Raw genomic sequence first — 22,744 nt, 5'->3', positions numbered from 1 at the left:
TAAGCTAACATGTGAAAAAAAATGCCACCTTGATTGAGTTTTCCAATGAAATCATCGAAGTACTGCTCAAATTGTTAACTGTTGGCAAAAAATTTAATAAGAATGTTAATAATATATAGAAAACACATATATGTGCATAAGTACATTATAAAATACTTCTTACTAAAATTTCGTTATGATATAACAAAGAAGATTATATGGTGCATGTGAAAAAAAAAATAAAAAATGGAAGTATGAGAAGAATTACAAAGATTATATAACAAGTAAGTTGTTTTTATTGGACCGGGTTTCGATCCATTTCTCTGTTTTATTAATAACATATCAGCTTAACGTTATATATAATGTCATGTCATTTAAACGAAATGCTACATTATTTATATTTTTTAAATAACATGCAAACAACTCATTCACGCACTTAAAAGTCATTACGACTCAATATATTGAGTTGTATATTTTCATATTTGGTAGATATTGAAATATTCTATACTTTCGGGTTAATTGTAATTGAATATTGAGATTGTAATTAAATCATGAGGATTTGATTACCATACTTGTATTTACTTTAAATCCTATAAATTAATATGGACATTTGTATTATAAAAAAACAAGTTAATGAACATAATGTAACCCTTGTGACTAAATCGTAGTGACGGAATAAGTGTATAACACCAAACCATTTTTAAATTCTTTCTCTTTACTTTCGTACTCCTGCTATTATTCCTATAATTCTCATAATTTATGTTTCCCACAACAACAATGATTTCCTATTTCTTTTAAGCTAACATCATAACATGTGAATAAATAAATAAATAAATTAGGAAGAGATCTTGATTGAGTTCTCCAATGACATCATCTAAGTACAGCTCACATTGTTAACTGTTGGTATAATTTTTTATAAGAACGTTATTTACAAATTGTCACTCTAAAATAATATATACAAAAACATATATGTGCATAAATACACTAAGAAGTACTTCTTACTAAAATTTATTATGATATAATAAAGAAAAATAGAAGTATGAGAAGAATAAAAAAGCTTATAACAAGTAAGCTGTTTTTAATATTTATTGGACCAACTGGTTTTGGTGCATTTCTTTATTTTTATTGATGTATAGGCTGGCGTAGGGGTGATTGTAAAAATAGAAATGAGAATCGGGCACAATTGAGAGGTGCTTATTTTATTTTATTTTATTTTAAAAAATATAATAATCTTTATTGAATGAACTTCAATCACTTAGGGAAACAAGCTCCCTAGATATAATACTATAGATACAAGTTGAAATTTCTTCAATCCAAACTATATCTATGACACCCAAAATAGCCTTTTTGGCTATGGTATGAGTTGCTTGATTCGCATTCCGCTTGACATAGTCAATATTCTAAGATCGCAGCTACCTCAACTCCAGTTTGATGTCATCCACAATATGACCGATGCTACTCCAATTGTTATTGGTCGCTTTAATCACATTGACAATCTGTATAGTATCTCCTTCTAGTATGATATCATGAAAGCCCATTTCTTTACTTGTTTCCACAGCATGGAGAGCTGCTAGCGCTTCAACCACCTCTGATGTTGCTAGAAAATTCTTAGTAGTGCTCCTCACAGCCAAGACGGCCCCCCTCATGATCCCTAACAAGAAAGCCATATTCGATCTGACCTTGCTTTTTATCCACAGCTGCATCCCAATTAACTTTAAACAAACCTAGGAGGGTGGCCTCCAAAGTGTGGGAGGTCCTGCATGGATAGAGATTGGTATTGTCAAAACTAGTCTAGCAACTCTTCTGAATTCTTCAATGGAGAAACTCGCTTCACTAAGTACTTGTTGGGGATGAGTGAAGTCACCTCCATGCACCACCTCATTTCATCGGAACCAAATTTTTCGAGCCATAATAGCCACGAGCTCAAGGTCCAAAACATCACAGGGCCCCATAAGTTCCTCAAAGATAGCAAAGAAAGTGGGGCCCCCATCTATGCCTTTAGGGATTTATCTGAGACCACAACCCGGCCCATACATCTTGAGCATTGTTTGGAGTCCTTGTGTAGTATAATTTTTATATTTTTAACCTTTGGAATAAATTATGTATTATTAGCATTGAGTGTTAAATCAATCTTTGTCTCTTCCAAATGATCCAATTGACAATTGAGATCAAAATTTATTTATGTCCTTTTAAATTTTAATTGAAATCTTGGTTGCTGCTCCCTCATCACAATGCCTAAAATCTATACTCACAACGTAATTGAATATTATTTTTATTTTCATTATCTTCATTATTTTTAAAAATAGAACGTTTAAAGTTAAAAAATGGGTTTTATTTAAGAATGTCTTTAATATTATTTGATTATCTTATAATACCATTCATTTTTAAGATTTATTTTAAGAATGAAATGTATATCAGAGAATTAAATGATATTAATGCCTTTTTAATTACTTATTACTATAATTAGAGGCATTAACTAAAGAATATTGACTATAATTAAGCCTTCAAATATTTTTTTATTGAAAAAAAAAAAATTCTTTCTTAATATTCATTAATTGGGAGCTTAGGCAACATCCTAATTTTTTCTATGGTAAAGCCGGCCCTGAGTCCATGTGGTATATATGTCTCCCTAACAAAATGATCTCTTCGTATAAATTAATACACGTACATACGAGTTAATGGTGTTTCATAACTAATCGTTCAAGTTTGAGATTAAGTTTGAATATATATATATATATATATATATATATATATATATATATATATATATATATATATATATTGCAACTCTTCTAATTATCCAGTTGAATTGGTGGGTTTTTTTTAAAAAAAAATTTAGTTGGGATGAGCTAGAGTAGGGACAACATTTTAAGCTGAATGACATTGACTTGTATCTATCCCATTAATAACTAGATCTTATTCATATTGATCCAAAATTTATTGGGTTGGGGCCCGACAGCCGGACAGGGAAGGAACATAATAACATAATTTTTTGCCTGTGGATCCAAACCCATGTATATAAATAAAGACGTAGATATATATATATATAAATTAATCAAATCAAACCCATTAAATTAGCCAAACAAAAAATAAACAACAGCAATCAAAGTAACAATTTGAAATTGTGAGGGTCCAAGTGAAGGGTAGGTTCACCCCCTCGTCAAAAAATCCCATTATATATTTAGGTACTGTTAGGAGTATTACCACTTTTTGCTATAAATTTCTTATAAATTGACGTGATTAAATTTAATTGTGATTAACGTGTCAATACTAGATTAACTGCCACATCAATTTGTAAAAAGAATATAATAAAAGTTGTAATACCCCAATTAAAATAAATTCTTAAGTAAAGATCATGTTCATCTTCAGGCTTAATGATCTTAGGTTATCTATACAACCCTTAAGTGTATTACAACTTGAACTCTTAATGATAATTTGAATAAATTGAACGTTTAAATAAATTGAATAATTGAATAAATTGATCACTAGGGAATAAATTGAACTTTTTAGCAATGCCAAAAAATTTGTTTGTTTTCATTCTGATTAGATATCTTTTTCATTGTGAGAGTTGAGTTCTCTTATTATCCGATTCTTTTATATGAACAAGACTTGTGTTTTGATTTTTGTAAAGCATTAGGCGGCCAGGTCCATACAAAATAGAATTCAAAGTGATATATTTTGTCAATAATCTAATGTTCTGTTTACATTCATTTTGGTTAGGTCTCTTTTTCCTAGTGAAAGGTTGAATCTTTTTTAAAGTAAACATATTTCAGTTCTAAATTAAACCAATAGACTTGTAGCCTAATTGTAATTCTCCTATCATTTAAGGAGGAGAATCAGGATTCGATCTATCTACCAAGAGCCAGATTTTTGGAAATAATTAGAATATTCTTCTATCATACAAAATACAAAATACAAAAAAAACAGAAAAAGAAAAAAAGAAAAAAAGAGGATTTGCATAAGGAAATTGGGAAAGCATAAGCACACTGTTGCAGCAATTTCTAGACCGCCGACGGTCATTGAAAAACTGCCGGTCCTAAGAACTCTGATACTTAGGTCAGTCGCATTTAAAAGCATAGATATCTCATTTGCAGATCAATAAACTCGTATCTTAATTGTCGTTCTCTTATCATTGAAGGCGGAGAAACAAGATTCAATCTACCATTAGCTTGATTTTTGGAAATAATTAGATTCTTCTATGATACAAAACACGAAAAGACTAAATTTAAATAATAATAATAATTTTTTTTTTAAAAAAAAAAAAAAAAAAAAAAAAAAAAAACCCTCATCTGTCTAAGGGAATTGAGAAAACATAAGCATACAAAAGAACTTAATTTGACAAAGGTAATAAAGTCTACTAGGCTTCCCAATAACAATAGCCAGGCAAAATTAGTGCAGAAGAACACTTATATCTTGAGTTTGGTCTCACATATGGAGTCAACACTCTGAGATTGAAGGAAAACAGATATGTTACACCTATTATAAACCGTGGCATGCAGCTTGAAGATATTGAGGAACCTCACTTTCCCAGGCAAAGTGGCTGTTGAAGTCAGATTGAAGCTCCCAGCTCCAAGATCACCAAGAAAATGAGGATTCTCCATCAACTTAAGGGGCACAAGACTCACAGCAGTTGTTATGTTAAGCTTGTCTCGGGCAGCGACCCGTCGTCCGACAATCGGAGCTTCCCCGGCCACATCCCCATGGTAATTGACATAAACAGAAGTGTTCTTGAACTTGAAGCTTCCATAGTTTGGATTCTCAATTGAGATAACCGTGCTGAACGTGACATTCACTGTAGCATTCATAAAAATTGAGGGCCTAATGTTTTGGAGGCCATCTGGGTGGAGGAAGATTTTGGGGTCTTTAGGCTTGAAGATGGTGAAGACCAAGGCTATGACAACAACTGCAATGATAACTAAGAAAACTGCCGTTGAAACACAGCATAGTTTGAGACCTCTACGAGAAGTTTTTCCGGCAGCCATGTTCTCAGAAGATTATAGTACTGTAAAAGTAGGCCTCAAGAGATCGAGAAAGTTTGGAAGATGGCTATGGAGATTGCAAGTTATGTTTAGCCAATAATGGGTGGCATTTATGGGTAATTAGGTGGAGAAGAAACGTGGGCTCTAGGGTGATCCTTATTTAATTTAATTTGATTGCATTTGTTTCCTTGTACGAACATGATTGTTGAATCCTAATTGAGGTTTATGTGGCAGACAGAGACGTTGTTTGGGTTTGGGTTAATTACCTTTAAGGATTTGAAAATTAAAAGGAAAAGGAAAAGTAAAACAAAAAGAAGAACATAACGCTGAATTTTACACATCAAAAACTGTGTCTTCACAAACCTTGTAAATCTTATCCAAACTTCTATGATTAATGAATGAAAATTTCAGCTGATATTTTCTATTTTCTTTCTAATTTTCTTCCATGCATATATATATATATATAGAAACCGATAATAATATAAAGAGATCGAGACACAGAGAATAAGGATACGTTAAAGCGTTATAGTTTACATCTTTCTTTTATATACGATTTGAGTACAATGTTTTATTTATAAAACTTTTCAGATGTTTAAATAATTTTAAATACAAATCAAATCCCTTAATTTCAGGATATATGATTCCCTGTCAACTTTCACATAACTAAAAACACAACTATCCTATGTGGCAGGAAATCATTGGCTCTTTGAAAACAAAAAATCATAACTATCTTATGATTTCTTGTCACATAGAATAGTTATATAAAAAGTTGACAGGAAATCATATCTCTAATTTTAGATAATCAAATCATCTAAATCCTTTAATTATGGAATACAAATCAATAATTATCTCAAAAGAGTTAAATCCTTTCACAATCGCAAAACCAACTTGATTCTTAGTTGTATCCCATCTAGTACTTAGTCCCCTTATAATTGAAAATTTCAGAAGATATTTTCTATGATCTTTCTCATTTTCTTCCAAGCTTCTTGGTTGTTTCCCATCAAGTAATGTGTACTTGCTCGATCTCCTAATAATTGAAAATTTCAGAAGATATTTTCTATTTTTTTTTTCCTCATTTTCTGCCAACTTGCTTCTTGGTTGCTAAAACAAATTCCAATTTAGTTTAAATATGAATTTGAGGCATGTTTGGACAATACCCCAATTAAAACCAAATAATATAATATTACTTCTCCCTTAATATTATTCTTATTATTATTATTTTTTATAAATACAATAGAACTATTACAACAAGAAATAAAAAGCACAAACACAGGAGGGATTGAGCAGCCCAAAATTTAAACTATGAACAAAAGTACGCGGGTGTCACGGGTGGATTTTAGTAAGCAGGATCAACGGTGATAGATTGAGGTTACAGAGGAGTTCTATGGGAAGCTTAAGGATGCATGATAGTTAACTTAGTAAGTGGAAGGTAGTGATTCGAGTGAAGATGCGGGAAGCTCGTAGAAGATGGGTTGACCGTCAACAGTACACGTGAAGACTATTGCATGAGGCAAGGCGATTATGCTGGGCACAGTGGCGGACCCAGCCTTGCAAATATGGGAGGGCCAAATTGAAAGAAAAAAAATTTGGAGGGGCAAACCTAAAAAAGTAAACAAAATTAAGGACAAAATTTTATTTTATTTTAGATTTTTTTTTTTTTTTTTTTGAGAAAAATTCTGGGAGTTGGGAGGAGTAGTTAATTCTGTTTCTAGTTGTAAATACAGTTCAACATTTCTTGCTGTAATTCATCACTTGTATAAATAGTTGTAGGTTGGCTGATGGTAGATATCTTGGATCATTGTTGTTCTTTGAACAAAGGAGATTTGCACTATTGAACGTGCCCGGAGAGTAGCCTTCTCGAATTTGGTTGATTCTATACAATTTTAGATATTCATTCTCTTCTTCCTTATTTCTTCTTCTTTTCTCACATTTTATACACTGATTTTTCATAACAGTTGAAGACAATTGTTACAGCGGGAGTAATGCTTTTGAAGATGCGAGTCATTTGGCTCGAGGCATTTGTCACAATGACTCAATCACCAACACAGGAGTAAACAGGGGGAGAGGAATACAACAAAAAAAACCCAGTAAAGCAAACAAACAAACATAAAAACAGCAGCAGCAAGTTTGGCGGAGGCAGGGTGGGAGCCCTCCCGAGAGGCGCGGGAGAACCACGCGCCGCCCAAAGACCACCTCTCAACAGTAGGGAATGGTAGAATCGTCTGGAACCACCGTGGGTTGGAGCGGAAAGTGGAGGAAGGTGCTGTCGGAAGCTTCACGCCCTGGTTGATTCCAAGAGCTTTCTGGCGAGTGAGAAGTACGCGCCATCTTCCAGGCGACGAAGGAGAAGGGGAAGACCACCGGCAGACTCCAGAGACTCCGGTGAACCCAGTGTTGAGGAGCATGACTAGAGAGAGAGGAAGGTAGTGAGTAGATCAAAACCAAAAAACCGACTCCGAACTTCAAAAGCATGGTGGATGAAGGGGAATAGGTGAAAACAAGTTTGCTGGTTAGAGGGAAGCAAGAAGAAAGCAGGAAAATGGAAAGATAATTCCGGTGCAAAGCCTGCTTTGTGGGGGAGGAACCTGTGCAAAGCCTGCTTTGTGGTGGAGGACACCCCTTAACATTATTAAACAAACATATTTAGAAGAACTTCACTTAAGCATACCAAACTTTTACAATTTCTTAATGAATATATATACCTGAAATTCAAAACGTTTCAATATAGAGTACCATTTTTTTTTTCGGAAAGTCTCAATCAGGAGTCCTCCATTAGGATTTTCTGTTAATTCCTAATTTCCAAAATACCATTGTGTTTTCAATTTTTTTTAAAAAAAAATTATAAAAAATTTCAAAGATTCAAGCATGAGTATTTTTTCAAATTTCATTAAATTTTAACTAACACTTAAATCCTAACAATTTCCCCTCTAAAAAAGAGAGGTATTTTGAGAATTTTGATAGGATTTAACAAAAAATTCAAAACCCCTAATTGAGATTTTCTGAAAAATGAATACCTTATACAGAGACGTTTTGAAATTTGATCAGTTATCTTTTTTTAAAAATGATGAAAGTTCGGTACTATTAAATAAAGCTCTTCATGCTCTTGTTTTCTTTTTTTTTTTTCTTTTTTGGGTCCATTCCGAAAAGACAAACTACTTACACCCACAGATTAGGGAAAGAATAATCTCGATCACTTCACTCACAGGCCAAGAGACGTGAGACATCAGCCATGTACTAAAAGATCAAAAACCATATTTCCACACATGTAAACAAACTTTCAAAAGGTACGTAAGACCATTCTGGCCACAGCCCTCACCATCCATTCAATTCCCAATCAAATCACGGCCTGAACACACGCCAAGAGCTCCTTGTCCACTTCGAAGTTAGCCATGTCTTCCTCATCTAGCTAAGTTAATTCATTGCCTATATTCCATTCCCTGATTATTGAACTAATTCCTTTTCGGCGGCATACCAAACGTTTCGCTGTATTTTTAAAAATTACATTTTGAGAACGCTATTTTTTTAAAAAAAAACTGCAAGTTTCGAAGTCGCTAAATCAAACAAAAACTAAATTCTAATAGATATAAATTAATTTTTTTTCGTTGAGGGTGTTATGAAAGTAAAATTCTACAATATGTAGAAGATATTGACATAACTTGCATTAATTTATCTTAGAGTAATCGTAGTTTAATTAAATAAATATAGTTATAGTTATATATTTAAGTCGAGTCTTTTAATTATTTGTAGTACTATGATGCAAAAATTATTTAGTAGTAAGTTTCTCCAAGTTACAGTTGGAGTTATTTCTAAGTAGTTTATTTATATTAGGAGTTTATCTTACGGTAGAGGTAAGAGTTCATCTCTTATTCTATGTCTTTGTAATTCTCTTATTTATATGTGTGAGTGATTAACAAAAAATAAACATATTAATCACAAATTAAACCTTGTGTTTTGAAAATATTAGGTTCTCTCAAAATCTAAAAGGTCTACGCGTCCTCAAAACTTATCAAATTATCTCGTTGCATGTTTGAAAAATCATTCACGTAAAAAGGGTCACTCCTTTGTAGATTCAGTGTGTATAAACGTCTACTCTTGCTTTCGATGTTAAGCAAGATGTTCTTATTTTATTTTATTTTTTTTTTAAAAAAATGTTTCTTTAATTCAGAAAAATAGAAAATAGTGAAAAAGATGTAACATATAATATTTTCGAAAATTCATAAAAGTAGTGAAAATAGTGAACATAGACTATGAATACAGAAAAAGTTGCTGATCGAGGGCCATTCCTTCAAGTCTTCCCAACCGCTACTCCTCCATGTGATTTCCAAATCCACCAAAAGTCCTCATATGCATCGACTGTATATGACTTGAGATCTCATTCTACTTTTTCTATACTTTCATTCCCAATTCAATTCATGTGCTTGACCCTATTGCTTGAAGCGACTATTATACTTGAACTTGCATATGACAAAGAATTTCAACGTTTAATGTTCTCATCAAATTAAATAATTCTCAAATACATTTTCATAGGAGTGGAAGTTCAACCCCTCATCAACACCGTCATCCACGTCCACATAAGTTCACCCCCTTCACTAAAAATTCTAGTTTCACCCTTGACTAAAAGGTTGCTACTGCACTGGCATAGATCGAGACCACTAATTAAACAACACAATCCCACATAATAACATTGACAAAAGCCAAAGGGGTCGATGTTGTGTGGCCAAAAGGCCGTTGAACGACCACAATGCAGCTGAACAAAGCTAGAGTTGAGGCCTAGAGCCCTATAAAAGTGTAATTACTGAGAGCCCGTGATGCAGGTAATCTATTATGATCATCGAAAATTTGCAAGTAAGGCTCACATAATACTATTGTCGATAATCTATGGCTCATTTTAAATTGGATAATTGGCCAGTATATGACTATATGGTCATATATAAACCCAATATTAGATTGTACGAGTCAGTTAGCCAGTGTATGATCATATTCTCTAGAGCACCCTTTGCTTGGTAGTTGATCAAAGCAAAGAATCTTAAAATCCTCATAAGAGAGCATACAATGACAAACTTTATCTCATATTAAAAAGGCAATTCTACAATCCTATAAAAGAGTAACAACCAAAGTATACTAAAAGTATCATAACATAACACACCGTAACTTAAACATAATCATCTAGTGTTCTGGTCTAAACTGGTTATCAAGTCACATATTTTAAACCAGACCAAAGTTTGATGCAATTTACGTCGTTAATGGGGAAGGCGTTTGGTTGATGGAATAATGAATGGCGTGGTCAATGTTTAGCCTTTACATGTACTATTTTGGCACTTGCCCTAAATCCAACTATAAGGAACATGGCTTGAAAAGGAGAGGAATTATTTCATAGCCCACATTAAACTTCATAGACTATGTTATTTAAAATTTTTAAATGATGTGGCACTATGTACAATGCTATTGTAAAATCTAATATAAATTATAAAATTATTATGAAGAAAATCAAATTAAAATCTAAAATTTGGAGGAAATGAAAAAATAAATAAATAAATAATTGGGAGGTGAGTTACCCCCGCGCGACTAAATTGACAAGACATGAATGCATGGAGATTTTAAAACAATTACATAGAAAATAACAAATCAAATGGCCAAATGGGCTTGATTTTGATTTCTTGAGTTGTCATTGATCACAATTTCTCTCTTGACACGTTCCATGTTCTGTCGTTTCCCTTTCCTTGATGTGCCCTAATGATTTTTAATTTATTTTATTTTTTTGTTAAACGACTTTGACCAGAAGTGATGCTGATGGGCCACTATGGGCCTGCAACCTTGGATCTTCACCAAAGGAATAAAGAACTCCAAAGTCCAAAGCCTAAGACCCAACAAGGAAAACTCTACGGGCCAAGTCCAACTCACCTTGGGCCGTGGCCCAACAGTCAAGACAAAAGTAAGTTTGGTATAGATCCCAAAAGATATATTGATATAATCAAATTAGTGCAGCTCATTAGGTAGCTTTAGCAGGAAGAAAGTATCTTGGGCTATTTATTTTGTGATCTATATTAAATAATATAGTAATATATTCATTATGTGGCAATATATATATTATTAGATTTGTAAATCTACTATGGACTATAATATGGATCCTCTCTCAATTTTGCTTGAAATGGAGATGATCATAGTCCGACACTAAATTGTTAGTCTCGAATGATCACGCTTTTAAATGAATTAATCTCGGGTAGCTTGATTTTTAAGAATTAAAATGCCAAGCCAAATTTGGTGGCAAATGATTGAATTTAAGATTAATTATATCATAAGCTTCCTTCTTTACCTTCTTTCATGCACGTGTGCATATGTATATTACACTGTATATTTGGTCACAAGATTTTGTGTCATGTAACTTGAACTAAACCGTTTGTTTGGACACAAATTTATCTTGTAAGAGTCCATTTGTCTATGCAATTTCGCACGAGAATGCATCATTTGGTTTGCGGAATGAATATTATATTGAGAAATGGAATAGTTATTATCAGGAATAAAAAAGAGTGAAATGGAATAGTTATTTCTAATCTTTAGTTTGGTAACAACTTATATACTTTAATTGGAATCAAATCAAAATTACTAAAAAATTATATATTATAAATATATTAAAAAAAAACTCAAATTAAAAAAAAATAAAATAAAATAAAATTGAAAGCTAAGTGGGTGGCTGTGGAGTTGTCTCCGAGGGTGGCCTGTGCCACCCCCAAACACTCCACCACCCCTGGTGCCATATGTGGTTGGCCGACCATGCACCCATTGGGGTGGTCGGCCAACCACTATAAAGGGCAGTTGGGGTTTTCTTTCTTCTTCTTCTTCTTCTTCTTCTCTTTTTTTTTTTTTTTTTTTTTTTTTTTTTTTTTGAAAAATATAATCTATTTCCATTGAAATAGCTATCCCTCTCATTTTTTAAAACATTCATCTTCATAAGGGAATAGTTATTTTCATTGGAATAACTATTCCAAGGAATAGACCCCTACTAAACAAATAAATGACTTTTATAGAAATAATCATTCAATTCCAGAGGTCTATTTCACGAACCAAGTGAGGCCCAAAAATATGTTTTTAAAGAAAATTATCAAAACTGTCTCGTCCGAGCGAGAATGCGTTTTTAAAAAATAACAATTTGAAAAAAAAGAAAAAGAAAAAGAAAAAAATCTATTATGTTTTTAAATAGCAGGTAAGAGAGTACGTTTTTAAAAAACTGCATGATTTTAAAAGCCAAACCATAATTTTACTAAACTCTTTATTGCGTTTTAAAAAATTACATTTTCAAGTAACACGTTTTAAATTGAATCACAATTTTTTAAACACCACATTTTGGAAATGTAAAACCAAACATACTGACTTTATGACACATATTAAGATTTTGAGCTTAGATTCACAATTAAGAATGACAATTATGCATTTCAATTTGCATGCAGAAAGTCAGATTGTAAATTAATTCAAAGTACCCTTGGAAAAAAAGTCATTACGTTTAGACGGATATTCTTAAAGGAGTGATAGAGGATTGACTACAATTTTCTTGTGTGCATGTGCCTATGCGTGTCAAACAAGTTTGGACGTGAACCTTTTCTGGCCAGATATTAATTATATTCTTGAAAGAAAAATAGGTTATCATGTAATAAGGAAGACTTTGAACGTAAAAGTTAAGATTTTTAGTTGTATGGTGGGTTATGAATGATGTAAATATTTTTAGTCGATGCGCAAATATCTACACATCCTTGTTCGAACACATAGTGACCGGGATGTTACCTGAGAGCTTTTGTTGAAGACTGTTCAATCGAGGTGAAGAACAGGACCGGAGCTCAGACCACATTGCAGTCGCGGTCCGTTCAACCGAGACCGCCTAGAAATGAAAAGTTAAGACTTTTCAAGAAAATACCGTTAGGGTTCAGGTAACATTTTAGGATCCAACAGTACTAACTCTAAGTTTAATTAGCGCCGTTTCAACATACAGTAGATGACACTAAATTCCCTTTTAATTTTATTTTTATTTATTTTTATTTTTTGTAGTGGATTAAGCAAAAGTTGTAAGTATAAACTCATAAACCAACATTTACAAATTGTTTCACATGACATATGCTATTATGTAATGATACAAGTATATGTTGTTGTGATAATGAGCTTTGTGAATTTAATTAAGTTCGTATATGTCAATGTACGTATGTTGCACTGAGATTTGCATGATTTGTATGAAAATAAATTTTAGAAGAAGAACGAATTTTGAAAAAGAAGAGGTTTTGAAAGAAGAAAAAAAAAATTGGAAGGAAAAGAATAATTTCTATAAACGAAAAAAAGATTATGAGAAAATGTTTCGATACGACCCAAGGCATTAAGTGAGGATTAAACACTCAACAACCTAGTGGTCAAGTGGAAGAATATACTTAGAAAAATCAATATTGGTTAAGAATGGGCAATACACTTAATAAACCAATGGTTAAGGAGGAAAAATACCCTTAACAACCCAATGCTAGGAGGGGGCGATTCGACTAGCAAGCTCAATAGTTAAGCGGATATGATATGCTTAACAACCTAATTATTAAGTGGGGGCAATATGCTTAAATTCAATGTATTAAATGGATAAATGCTTACTATATATTTGCTTGTGAATATGATCATATATGTACTTTAGCATCCCGTGATTTAACTATATATTGTTTTTCATTACCATATGTTATGAGCGAATTGAATTTATTTGCATTACTACATATATGGAATTCTAGAGAATCAAGAAATCGAGCACGTAACAATGTATATGTCATGTCAAAAAAAAAAAAAAAAAAAACAATGTATATGTAAATATCTTGTAATTGGGAAATATAAAACGATTTTAAGCTTGCATTTAGATTTAGTTATACTTGGTCTTTGGTGATTAAATTATGAGATACGACTATAATATTTTGTATTTTTTATCTTTCAATAAATGTTTTATATATATGGAATAAAAATATTGGAATCTTAATTAATTCTATAAATATATATATCTTGTGATTGTGAAAGATAACAAGACTTCGAGCATGCTCTAGGATTTCGATATATATACTTGGTCTTTAATTAATTTGATGATTGAATTATGAGATACGATTATACATAAGATTATGCACTCTTTTTCTCTCTCTCTCTCTCTCCTTTTTTTTTCCCCCTAATAAATTATTATATTTGAACACAATTCTTAATTAATTATCTGATACGTACTGAGAATTTGAACTCGTATTTGGCCTCAACAATTCAAGCCTGGCCTCTCGCTCTCGCATGCATCATATATGGTTTTTTTGGGAGAGAATGTAGACCATATTTTGTGCTTCCTTCACCACCTTATTAATTTGTTTATTATTGTTTTTGACCTAATGATAGATAAGTTCTACCTTGTGCACCTGTGGTAGCTAGGTTCAATCTTTAAATTTAAAGTTTAATTTTTAAATAAATAAACTAGAAGGTGATTAGTTGGAGGGTCTAAACTTAACGAATTAAAGAGGAATATTGAACATTGTACACATGGACCAAAATTCTTTTGACCGAGTAGAATGAAAAACTAGGAGACCTATATAATTCATCTAATTAACCTACTAATACTATAATTAATAAGCATTGTCTGATTCTTGCAAATGATTGATTTACCATTCTCTCTCTCTCTCTCTCTCTCTCTCTCTCTCATTTATAAAAGATATATGAGATTTTGTTCCACGATTTTATGCTGTTTTGAGAGGTTCTTGATAGACGGCAAATAAAGAAGTCAGTAATAAACCGAATTTGGAATGTACATTTCAGGTTGCGATTTCAAAAAATGAGATTTTAAAAATGACAATTTTAAAATGTGCGATTTGAAAAACACGAATTTTAAAAATTCACTTAAGCGTTTGACAAATTCATAGTTTGGCCTTAAAAATCGCAATTTAGCCTTTAAAATTCTACGTTTTCGAAAAATCACTCATTTACCTGCGATTTGAAAATACAAATTTTTTGTGTTTTTAAAATGAGACTTTTTTAAAAACACAATTTCAAATGATTCATTTTCTACGATTTGGTTTTAAATTGCACTTTTTGTCAGCAAAATCGCAATGCAAAACGCACTTAAAGTAAATGAATGAATTTTCTTTGACTCAGTCTATTATCAAACTGTCATTTGTTCTTAGAGTCGCATGTATTTTTAATAGGATTTACAAAATATGTAATACATGTAAGCGTTATGTACTCTTGAACTGCATATATCAATTTAATAGACTTAGGACTTGCAAGTCAAGTTTGACACGACTTACAAACTCCATACGAAATTATCAATTTAAGGTTTAGGGGTCTAATTCATTTAATTAAATAGTTCCGGTTATGGTTGACCTATAAAGTCTTACACACTTGCCTTGATAAGATCCAAACCCGGCACGCGACATTTAATCTTAGCTTGATAATATTTTTTTACATGACTCGCGAACCCAATACGAAATTAGCGAACTAAGGTTAAGGGGCCTGAGCCGTTTAATTAATTGGACTGAATTAGCTAGAGTTAACCTATATAATTAGCTTTATACTCATGCCTCAACGACGTCGACGCAATATGAACCCGACAAGCGAATGCAAATCGCCACCGCCTCGATGAAAAATCTTTGTCCAAGTTAGAGGTATGTGTTGGTTGCAGCCATAAATGAGTGCAATTCCCTGGTAGTCACGGGGCCTAAATGACCACAAGAATTGTTTCACTTTGTCACGGGGCATTAGTAACATGTCCCCTTTAAAAAGTCAAAAACAAATTACATGGGAGTTCAACATGTTGCACATGGTTTATCAATCAACGATAATTCAACCCCACCCTTTTTGGTGGGCTTTTATAAAAAATACAATCACAGCCATTGGATCAATTAATCTTGCTGGCCGCCCAATTAAACTCCCGAAAATCACGCTTAGCCGTCGTCATGGATTTGAGGGAGGTCTCATTATAGATTCATAGAAGAAGAAGAAGAAGAAGCACCCAAAATTGCTTTATGCACATTCCATTAGCCAACCATAATTGGAGATATATAATATATAATTAAATATATAAACAATTCTTCCTTATATACGTGCCAGCCTGTTGGGGTCCCTTCAGATACCCTTTTTTAATTACAAGACAAACTTTGAAAATCATGGGATTTACCTAATTCTACCCTTTGATCTTAATTACCATTTAAAGTCAAGGGACCCAAATAATCTCACCTCTTTTAGAAAGTATATATGGAGCCCAAAACTTACCTCTTTGGCACGTCTCTCCTATGGAAGGACAAAGGCTATGTTTATTAATAAACAACTCTTAATACAAAATAATCTTTTAAGTACAGAAATCGTTTTTTTACCTTTATATCACATCAGAACAATTTTTTTTAAGCAAAAAAGAAAAGGCACCCTCAAAACACGTTAATAATTAAACACATATCTCTAAACGGGGTAAAAGAAAATATGTTTTTCATATATATTTTTAAAAAGAAGTCTTTAATTTGTTTTCATTCTTATACACATCTCTTGTCTATCTCTATACAAGAGATGTGTAAATCCACCATTGAATCTGTGAGACCTACATATGGGTCCTATAAATTCAATTGTGATTTTTTAAAAAAATGGACAAGAGATGTATATGAGAATGTCACCAAACACATCTCATATTTAAAATGCACATGAGCTGTTATTTTATTAAAAATACATATGATAATCACATATATCGTAAGGGTAGTTGCAGGGGTAGACCTACCTCTAAGGTTGGAGGGTCTTTGGTAATTCCAATTTTTTTTTTTAAAAAAAAATCTTCATAAAAATATTATTTTCTATATCATGTTCCCGTGCATGATGGCTTTTTCACTCTCTAGATGACTAAATGATATGCAGATTTAGCTATGTACTCAACTATTTTTTTTTAATCTGTATTTATTTATTTATGTAGGTTCGGACCTCAAACATAAAAAAAAAATCCTAATTCTGACCCTCAATAGATGTTGATTTAATAGGCTCAAAGAAATAATTCATTAATCAACAAATTGCATCTCATAAAAAACAAGACGTGCATGCCCACACATATATAATACACATTTCACCTTGAATTACAAGTTCATGAACCAAAAGGCCACGAGGCAAAAAGCTCAAAAACTTATATAACTTTGGACATATATAATATATTTTTATATATACAATTACCAAATTTTCTGTTAGATGAACACAATATTCAAACAATTGAAGTAGAATCTGACGTAATGTCGAATATAATTGGGTGGTATCTTACGACGTATAGTACATATATATACACGATAAATAATGGGTAACCTCTCTTCTTCTTTCTTCTTCTTCTTCTTCTTCTTTTTTTAATCTTTTTTAACTCAAATAATTGAACACAAAATAAATAAATAAAAAATGAAATTGAAGGGTATTTGAGATGAACCTATATATATATATATATATATATATATATATATATATATATATATATAAAGTTTTATTCAAGCAATGATGGTGTTTCGAAGGTGAATGCATGACCAAGGCCGGCATGTGTTGATAATTAGGAGATAAATTATGGTATCTAATCAAACAGTTGAGAAGCCACATTACATTAGATAATGATGTGACGGCAGAAATTATATAGATATTGTTCAGGGGAGTCATTTTCTACCCCCTCCACATGTCTAGCTACACCTAATTAATTAAAATTATTTTTTAAAAGAACATGTCTTTTCTGGAATGGCAAGGTACAACAGTTATACCAAAACCACCTTAATAATTTGAATATATAGTTAATTACAATTTAATAATCCAATATTCTTTCCTATTTATTTTAAGGCTATTGGGGCTTATACTTCTTTACTATGTTCATTAAAATGTTTCTCATAATTAAACACTTTTAGACTGGTTTTATGATCGTTTCTATTTTATCACTTCATGGTCAAGATTAACTAATGCAACTGGTGAAGAAGACTCATCTCTTTGAAGTCCAGCATGAGATTGATGAACCTTTGATGATCAACGATGGACCATAGGGGCCGGGTTGGATAAAAAAGAATATTTTAATATTTTTTTTTTCATTAATAATGGCATCTAAAAAAACAAAAAAAAAAAAATTAATGCGGTCCAACGCCGTTAGAGTTAAATTCTTAGTTCCGTCCATATATACCTTTGATATGTACATGCCTCCAAAAGTTCAAAACACATCAACATTAGTGGTTGTTAACTATGTGATTGGCTACCTAACTCATTGGGCTGCATGCTAGCTAATCGATTTAAAGCCACTAGTTCAAAAAATTTGTCTTTTATTTTTGTGTGCTAATATAATTATCCAATTAGCATTCTTAATTAGGTCTAATCCAACTATCCAAGTTGTGAAATTTAATTTAATCTTCAATTGTCATCAAGCAATATGCATTTCCCCTTTCATATAATCTAAGTTATGATGCTGACTAGCTTGAAAACAATACAAACACAGCATGACTCCTAAGCTAAATTATATATATCCTATCGCACGTCTTCTATAATTACATATATAATTGATTTGGAAGATATAAATGATTAACTGATATTAGCCAATAGCAGTGGAGGGCCATGTGCGGAAAAGGAGCTTTCATTATCAACAACAACATTAGATTTACATACATATTTCAGGAGTTTGAAACTCTTTAATTAGCACATATTTTAGGGGAATTGGGTTTCTTTTTTTTTTTAAAAAAAAAAAAAAAGTCTGTTGCATGTTGTAATTTGTAATTTCTCAGAGCAATTTTAACTTGCAAAGATGCTAGCTAGCTCCCTTTTTGCTGTCGAGTTTCCTCATATTTAATTAAACAACGATTGGATAGATGGTTAATTAATATATATATATATATATATATATATATATATATATATATATATATATATATAGTTCCATGCATCAACAATCCTTTTCTTGCAATTAATGTAGTGACAAAAATCACCTTAGGGCATATGTTTGGAATTGTTGTGGTAATAGAGCTTTTTTTGTCTATATATAGAGCTTTGTCAAAAACCCTATCACAGTTAAAAATAAAAGAAAAAAGGAAAAAAAAAAAGAAAAAGGAAAGAGAAGATAATAACACAATAAATATTCAGGGTACAATTTCTGTTAAATTATTTTTTATCTCAAAAACTTAAAATAATAATAAAATATATACAATTTAATAATTTAATTAATATTCTAACCCTTTCTGATACTATATATATATATATATATATATATATATATATATATATATATATATATATTAAATCATCAATTTTTAAAAATTTTAAATTAATAACAACTTGCTTACAAGAATTTCGTTTTTGTGTAATTAATGAGCCGTACGTGCTTAATTACAAGTTTAACTTGTGTTCTAATTAGATATAGAATAGTAATCACTGTAAAAAAATAAAATAATAATAATAATAAAAAAAGGATATTGATTTCCTATCCAATTGACATATTCTCAATATAGAAAGAATTAGAGGATCTACAAGAATGTGATGGGGAAAGAGTCAACCAGAGGAGTTAATGGTCGGATTATCACTGAATGTCCTTAACAACTGCGTGCTCTTCTGTGCTCACCAGCCTTTAAATGCTTATGCACATGGAGGGGTCTTTTGTCTGATTTTTTTTTAATTCAATGGCCTGCTACTGCTAGAGGTTGGAGCTGGGTTAATATTTAAAGCTATCAATCTACTTTTTTCTTTTTTCTTTCTTTTTACTAATGCTATTATTTTTCATAGTTTGTGTAATATTATTGGCTTTGAATAAGGTACAAGGAACTTCTATCCTTTTGGATTCAATTCTGATTCTCATACCCACCATGAATAATGCATCAAATGATTAATAATTTACACATCCATTAGCATATTATATGAAGATAAATAAACCTAGTGTATCTTCTCTGGTGGGGTCAATATTTTCCCTAAGATGTCTAGTCATTTGTAAGAGAATTAATATTATAATGAGGGATTTGATTCTTGTACAACACCAATACAACAACTGTACAACAACCCCTCACATGAGGTTGAGCACCAGTATATGTGGGACTCACCCTCATGTGATGGATTATTGTACAGTTATTGTATTGATGTTGTAAATCTAACATTTTCTTTATAATTAAGGAAAGCAGAAAAAGGATGGGGAGGCATTATTGATTTACCTGCTGGAATATGTAGAAAGCAACCTTTTTGCTTTAATTATTAGCAGTAACATCTTAATTTGTTTAATTATTTTTTTTCTTCTACATAACAGTAAAATGCCGCCAAGGCCGAATACGATAGCAAGGCAATATATATATTATTAAATCTGTAAAATTTAATTTGGACAAGGAAATACTTGAAATGAAGAGGATCCTGATGATCCGGGCTTTACGGGTGATTCTTTATTTTTCTTATTAATCTTATATTCATCATTTTGAATGATGCTTTTCCTATTTAATTTTGGTGCTTATAATTCTTCAACATAAACCAGCCTTAATGGCATTTCTATGAAACTTTTGGTTGGTGGCTTGGTGCAGTTTACTAATAACATATCCCTAGCCTATCTCACCTGCTTTGAGATCACATTGGGTGATCATCAGTTTCTTTCTGTCTATGGACACAACATAGAAGATCTGACAAGATTTAGTTTGATTCACAGATGATAATAGAGAGACAGAGAGATAGATATGAGTTTAGCAGTACCCATTATATATAATCAACAAGTTGACATGCAGGAAGTTTCTTTGTACATTTCTACTGGTTGTTTTACATGAAGGAGGTGAGAGAGAGAGAGAGAGAGAGAGAGAGAGAGAGAGAGAGAGAGAGAGAGATATGTTTCAGTGATAAAGATTTTCAACCAAAATAGTTAACTAGCTTGGACAATGGAACCAAGCACAGCCCCCTCTTCCTTAAATCTGTACTGTCATTGTTCTTTCCACTAAAGTTCGTTTCACAGCTTCTTTCATCTGCCTGGAGTTCTGGAAAATGCTCTAAAGCACTTCCCTTTCCCTACAAAAATCATCAGAACCCATAAAAAAATTATTAGTCTCTTAACACCAAACCAATCTTATTAATTCCCATGAAAGTTTCCTATATGAAAAGAACTTAAAAAAGAATACCAGAGAACTAATTATAGGATCATGATGTGCCTTTCTAGGATTCATATGATCAACTGGCCGTTCCAAATCACTAACCTATTCACAAGAATTGTTAACAGAAAATATTAGCTAAAGAAAAAAGAAAGTCAATACAGAAAACAGCTACAATAAGAGGAAGCTAGCTAGGAATTAAAATAAGGTGATGACAAAGATGTTTCATCTGACCTTGGGACTATTAACTGGAGAGCTGGCAGTATCCTCCAAAGAATCATCAACAGAAATTACTTTGGTTCTTGTTTTCTTGAAAGATAATCTCTTAGGAGTCTTCAGATCGTTGTAGGTGGTGATTTTCCATGCAGCAGAAGAAGCAGCATCAGAGACCAAAGAAGAGGTACCTAAACTAGAAGAGAAACTATTTTCTCTATAACTTGAGAAATCTTCAAAGTATGCAGTCCAACCACTCTCCTCAGGACAGTCTTTTGTTGTTCCTTTGGAAGCAACAGGTTTGTTCACACATGAACTCATGGAGTTCTCCATCAATCTAACAAAGAAAATAAATAAAAGAGAGACGCTAGATTTGTCTTGCCAGGCCGGGGTTGAGCAGCCTCTTTGTAAAGAAGGATTTATAACAGATCGAGAAAGATAGATGATTAATGATGGGAAAAAAATGAACCCATTTTGTAGAATCTCATTGTGGGCCAGGTGTGGTGGGGAAGTTAATCAGCAGTTGCAACAGAAACCAAAGGAGAGGTTGAGAGAGAGAGAGAGAGAGAGAGAACGTGCAAAGAAAAAACAAAATTATATAGAAGGAGAAGGGTTGACCTTTGTGGTTATGAGGGGATTTTCACAAAGCATTAGCACCAATTTTCTTTGTTAGGAGTTACTTTCAACCATACCAATAAATGAGTCAATAAGAAACCCAAAAAAAAAAAAAAGAACTAATTATTTCAGCAAGGCTGACGGACTCAAACCCTCGTGAACTGATTCAATGGTTAGGTCCCCACAGGACCTGTGGAAATTTCAGGTTGCAGCCTTTGGGGATGAAAATGTGCACCCCGACTTGGACTTTATAGAGGATTCTTAAAGTTTAAGTTAATTAAAATTATTAAATTTAATCATTTAATTAGTACTTTAACCTATGCGTACCTAATTGAACCTTCATGCCCATATTGATGAAATACACAGCAACCCTCAATCAGACTTTATCTTAATTATTTATTCATCCCATCAAGGAATAAGCTAGAATCAAAATAAAAGCCAATTCTGATTTCAATTCCACAAATAATTCCTTATTTTGAGTAAATTATGGAACACCCATTATTGAGTTTAATTTAAACCACACTTTATTGAAAAATTTCTTACACCACAAACTATATATGCTAAGGATGATGAACAATACCTCAGGTTCGATCATATCCTCTTCAGTTGGTGCTGAAAATATATAGCAATTATTGTTCTCCAATTTGGAAGTCATAGGGCCGGGGCACGCTGCCAATATTTTACCTGAAACAAGAGGAGATAAGTGTCCAGAAGGTAAGCTTAATTAATTATAAAATTACTCCAATGGAGACTAACTATAAGAATTTAATATTATTCCTCGGAGGCAAAGATTCTTAAATAAGCCTCTACTAGAAAATTTTGACCATGACTACCAACCCACCTGAGATAAGAAGACTAGCTAGTATGCCATTTCACACAATTAATGGATTAAATTCTGCTAAT

General features: G+C 32.1%; 2 protein-coding genes across 2 annotated transcripts; both read right to left on the bottom strand.

The window, feature by feature from the left end:
- Window positions 1–4,385: 4,385 nt before the first annotated feature.
- LOC133859572 (uncharacterized) lies at window positions 4,386–4,961 on the bottom strand. Its single transcript, XM_062295004.1, has one exon. It carries the CDS (start codon window positions 4,959–4,961, stop codon window positions 4,386–4,388), a length of 576 nt encoding a protein of 191 aa, XP_062150988.1.
- Window positions 4,962–20,606: 15,645 nt separating this feature from the next.
- LOC133861087 (vascular-related unknown protein 1) lies at window positions 20,607–21,796 on the bottom strand. Its single transcript, XM_062296792.1, has 3 exons — window positions 21,248–21,796; window positions 21,044–21,118; window positions 20,607–20,933 (listed from the first exon to the last, which is right to left on the bottom strand). Exons 1-3 carry the CDS (start codon window positions 21,557–21,559, stop codon window positions 20,778–20,780), a joined length of 543 nt encoding a protein of 180 aa, XP_062152776.1. The 5' UTR covers window positions 21,560–21,796; the 3' UTR covers window positions 20,607–20,777.
- Between the last annotated feature and the right edge of the window lie 948 nt (window positions 21,797–22,744).

This window comes from Alnus glutinosa, chromosome 2 (assembly GCF_958979055.1).
Source record: "Alnus glutinosa chromosome 2, dhAlnGlut1.1, whole genome shotgun sequence".
NCBI classification, from domain to species: Eukaryota; Viridiplantae; Streptophyta; class Magnoliopsida; order Fagales; family Betulaceae; genus Alnus; species Alnus glutinosa.
Note: the sequence above shows the minus strand (reverse complement) of the source record. Positions and strands in the feature narration are given on the sequence as shown.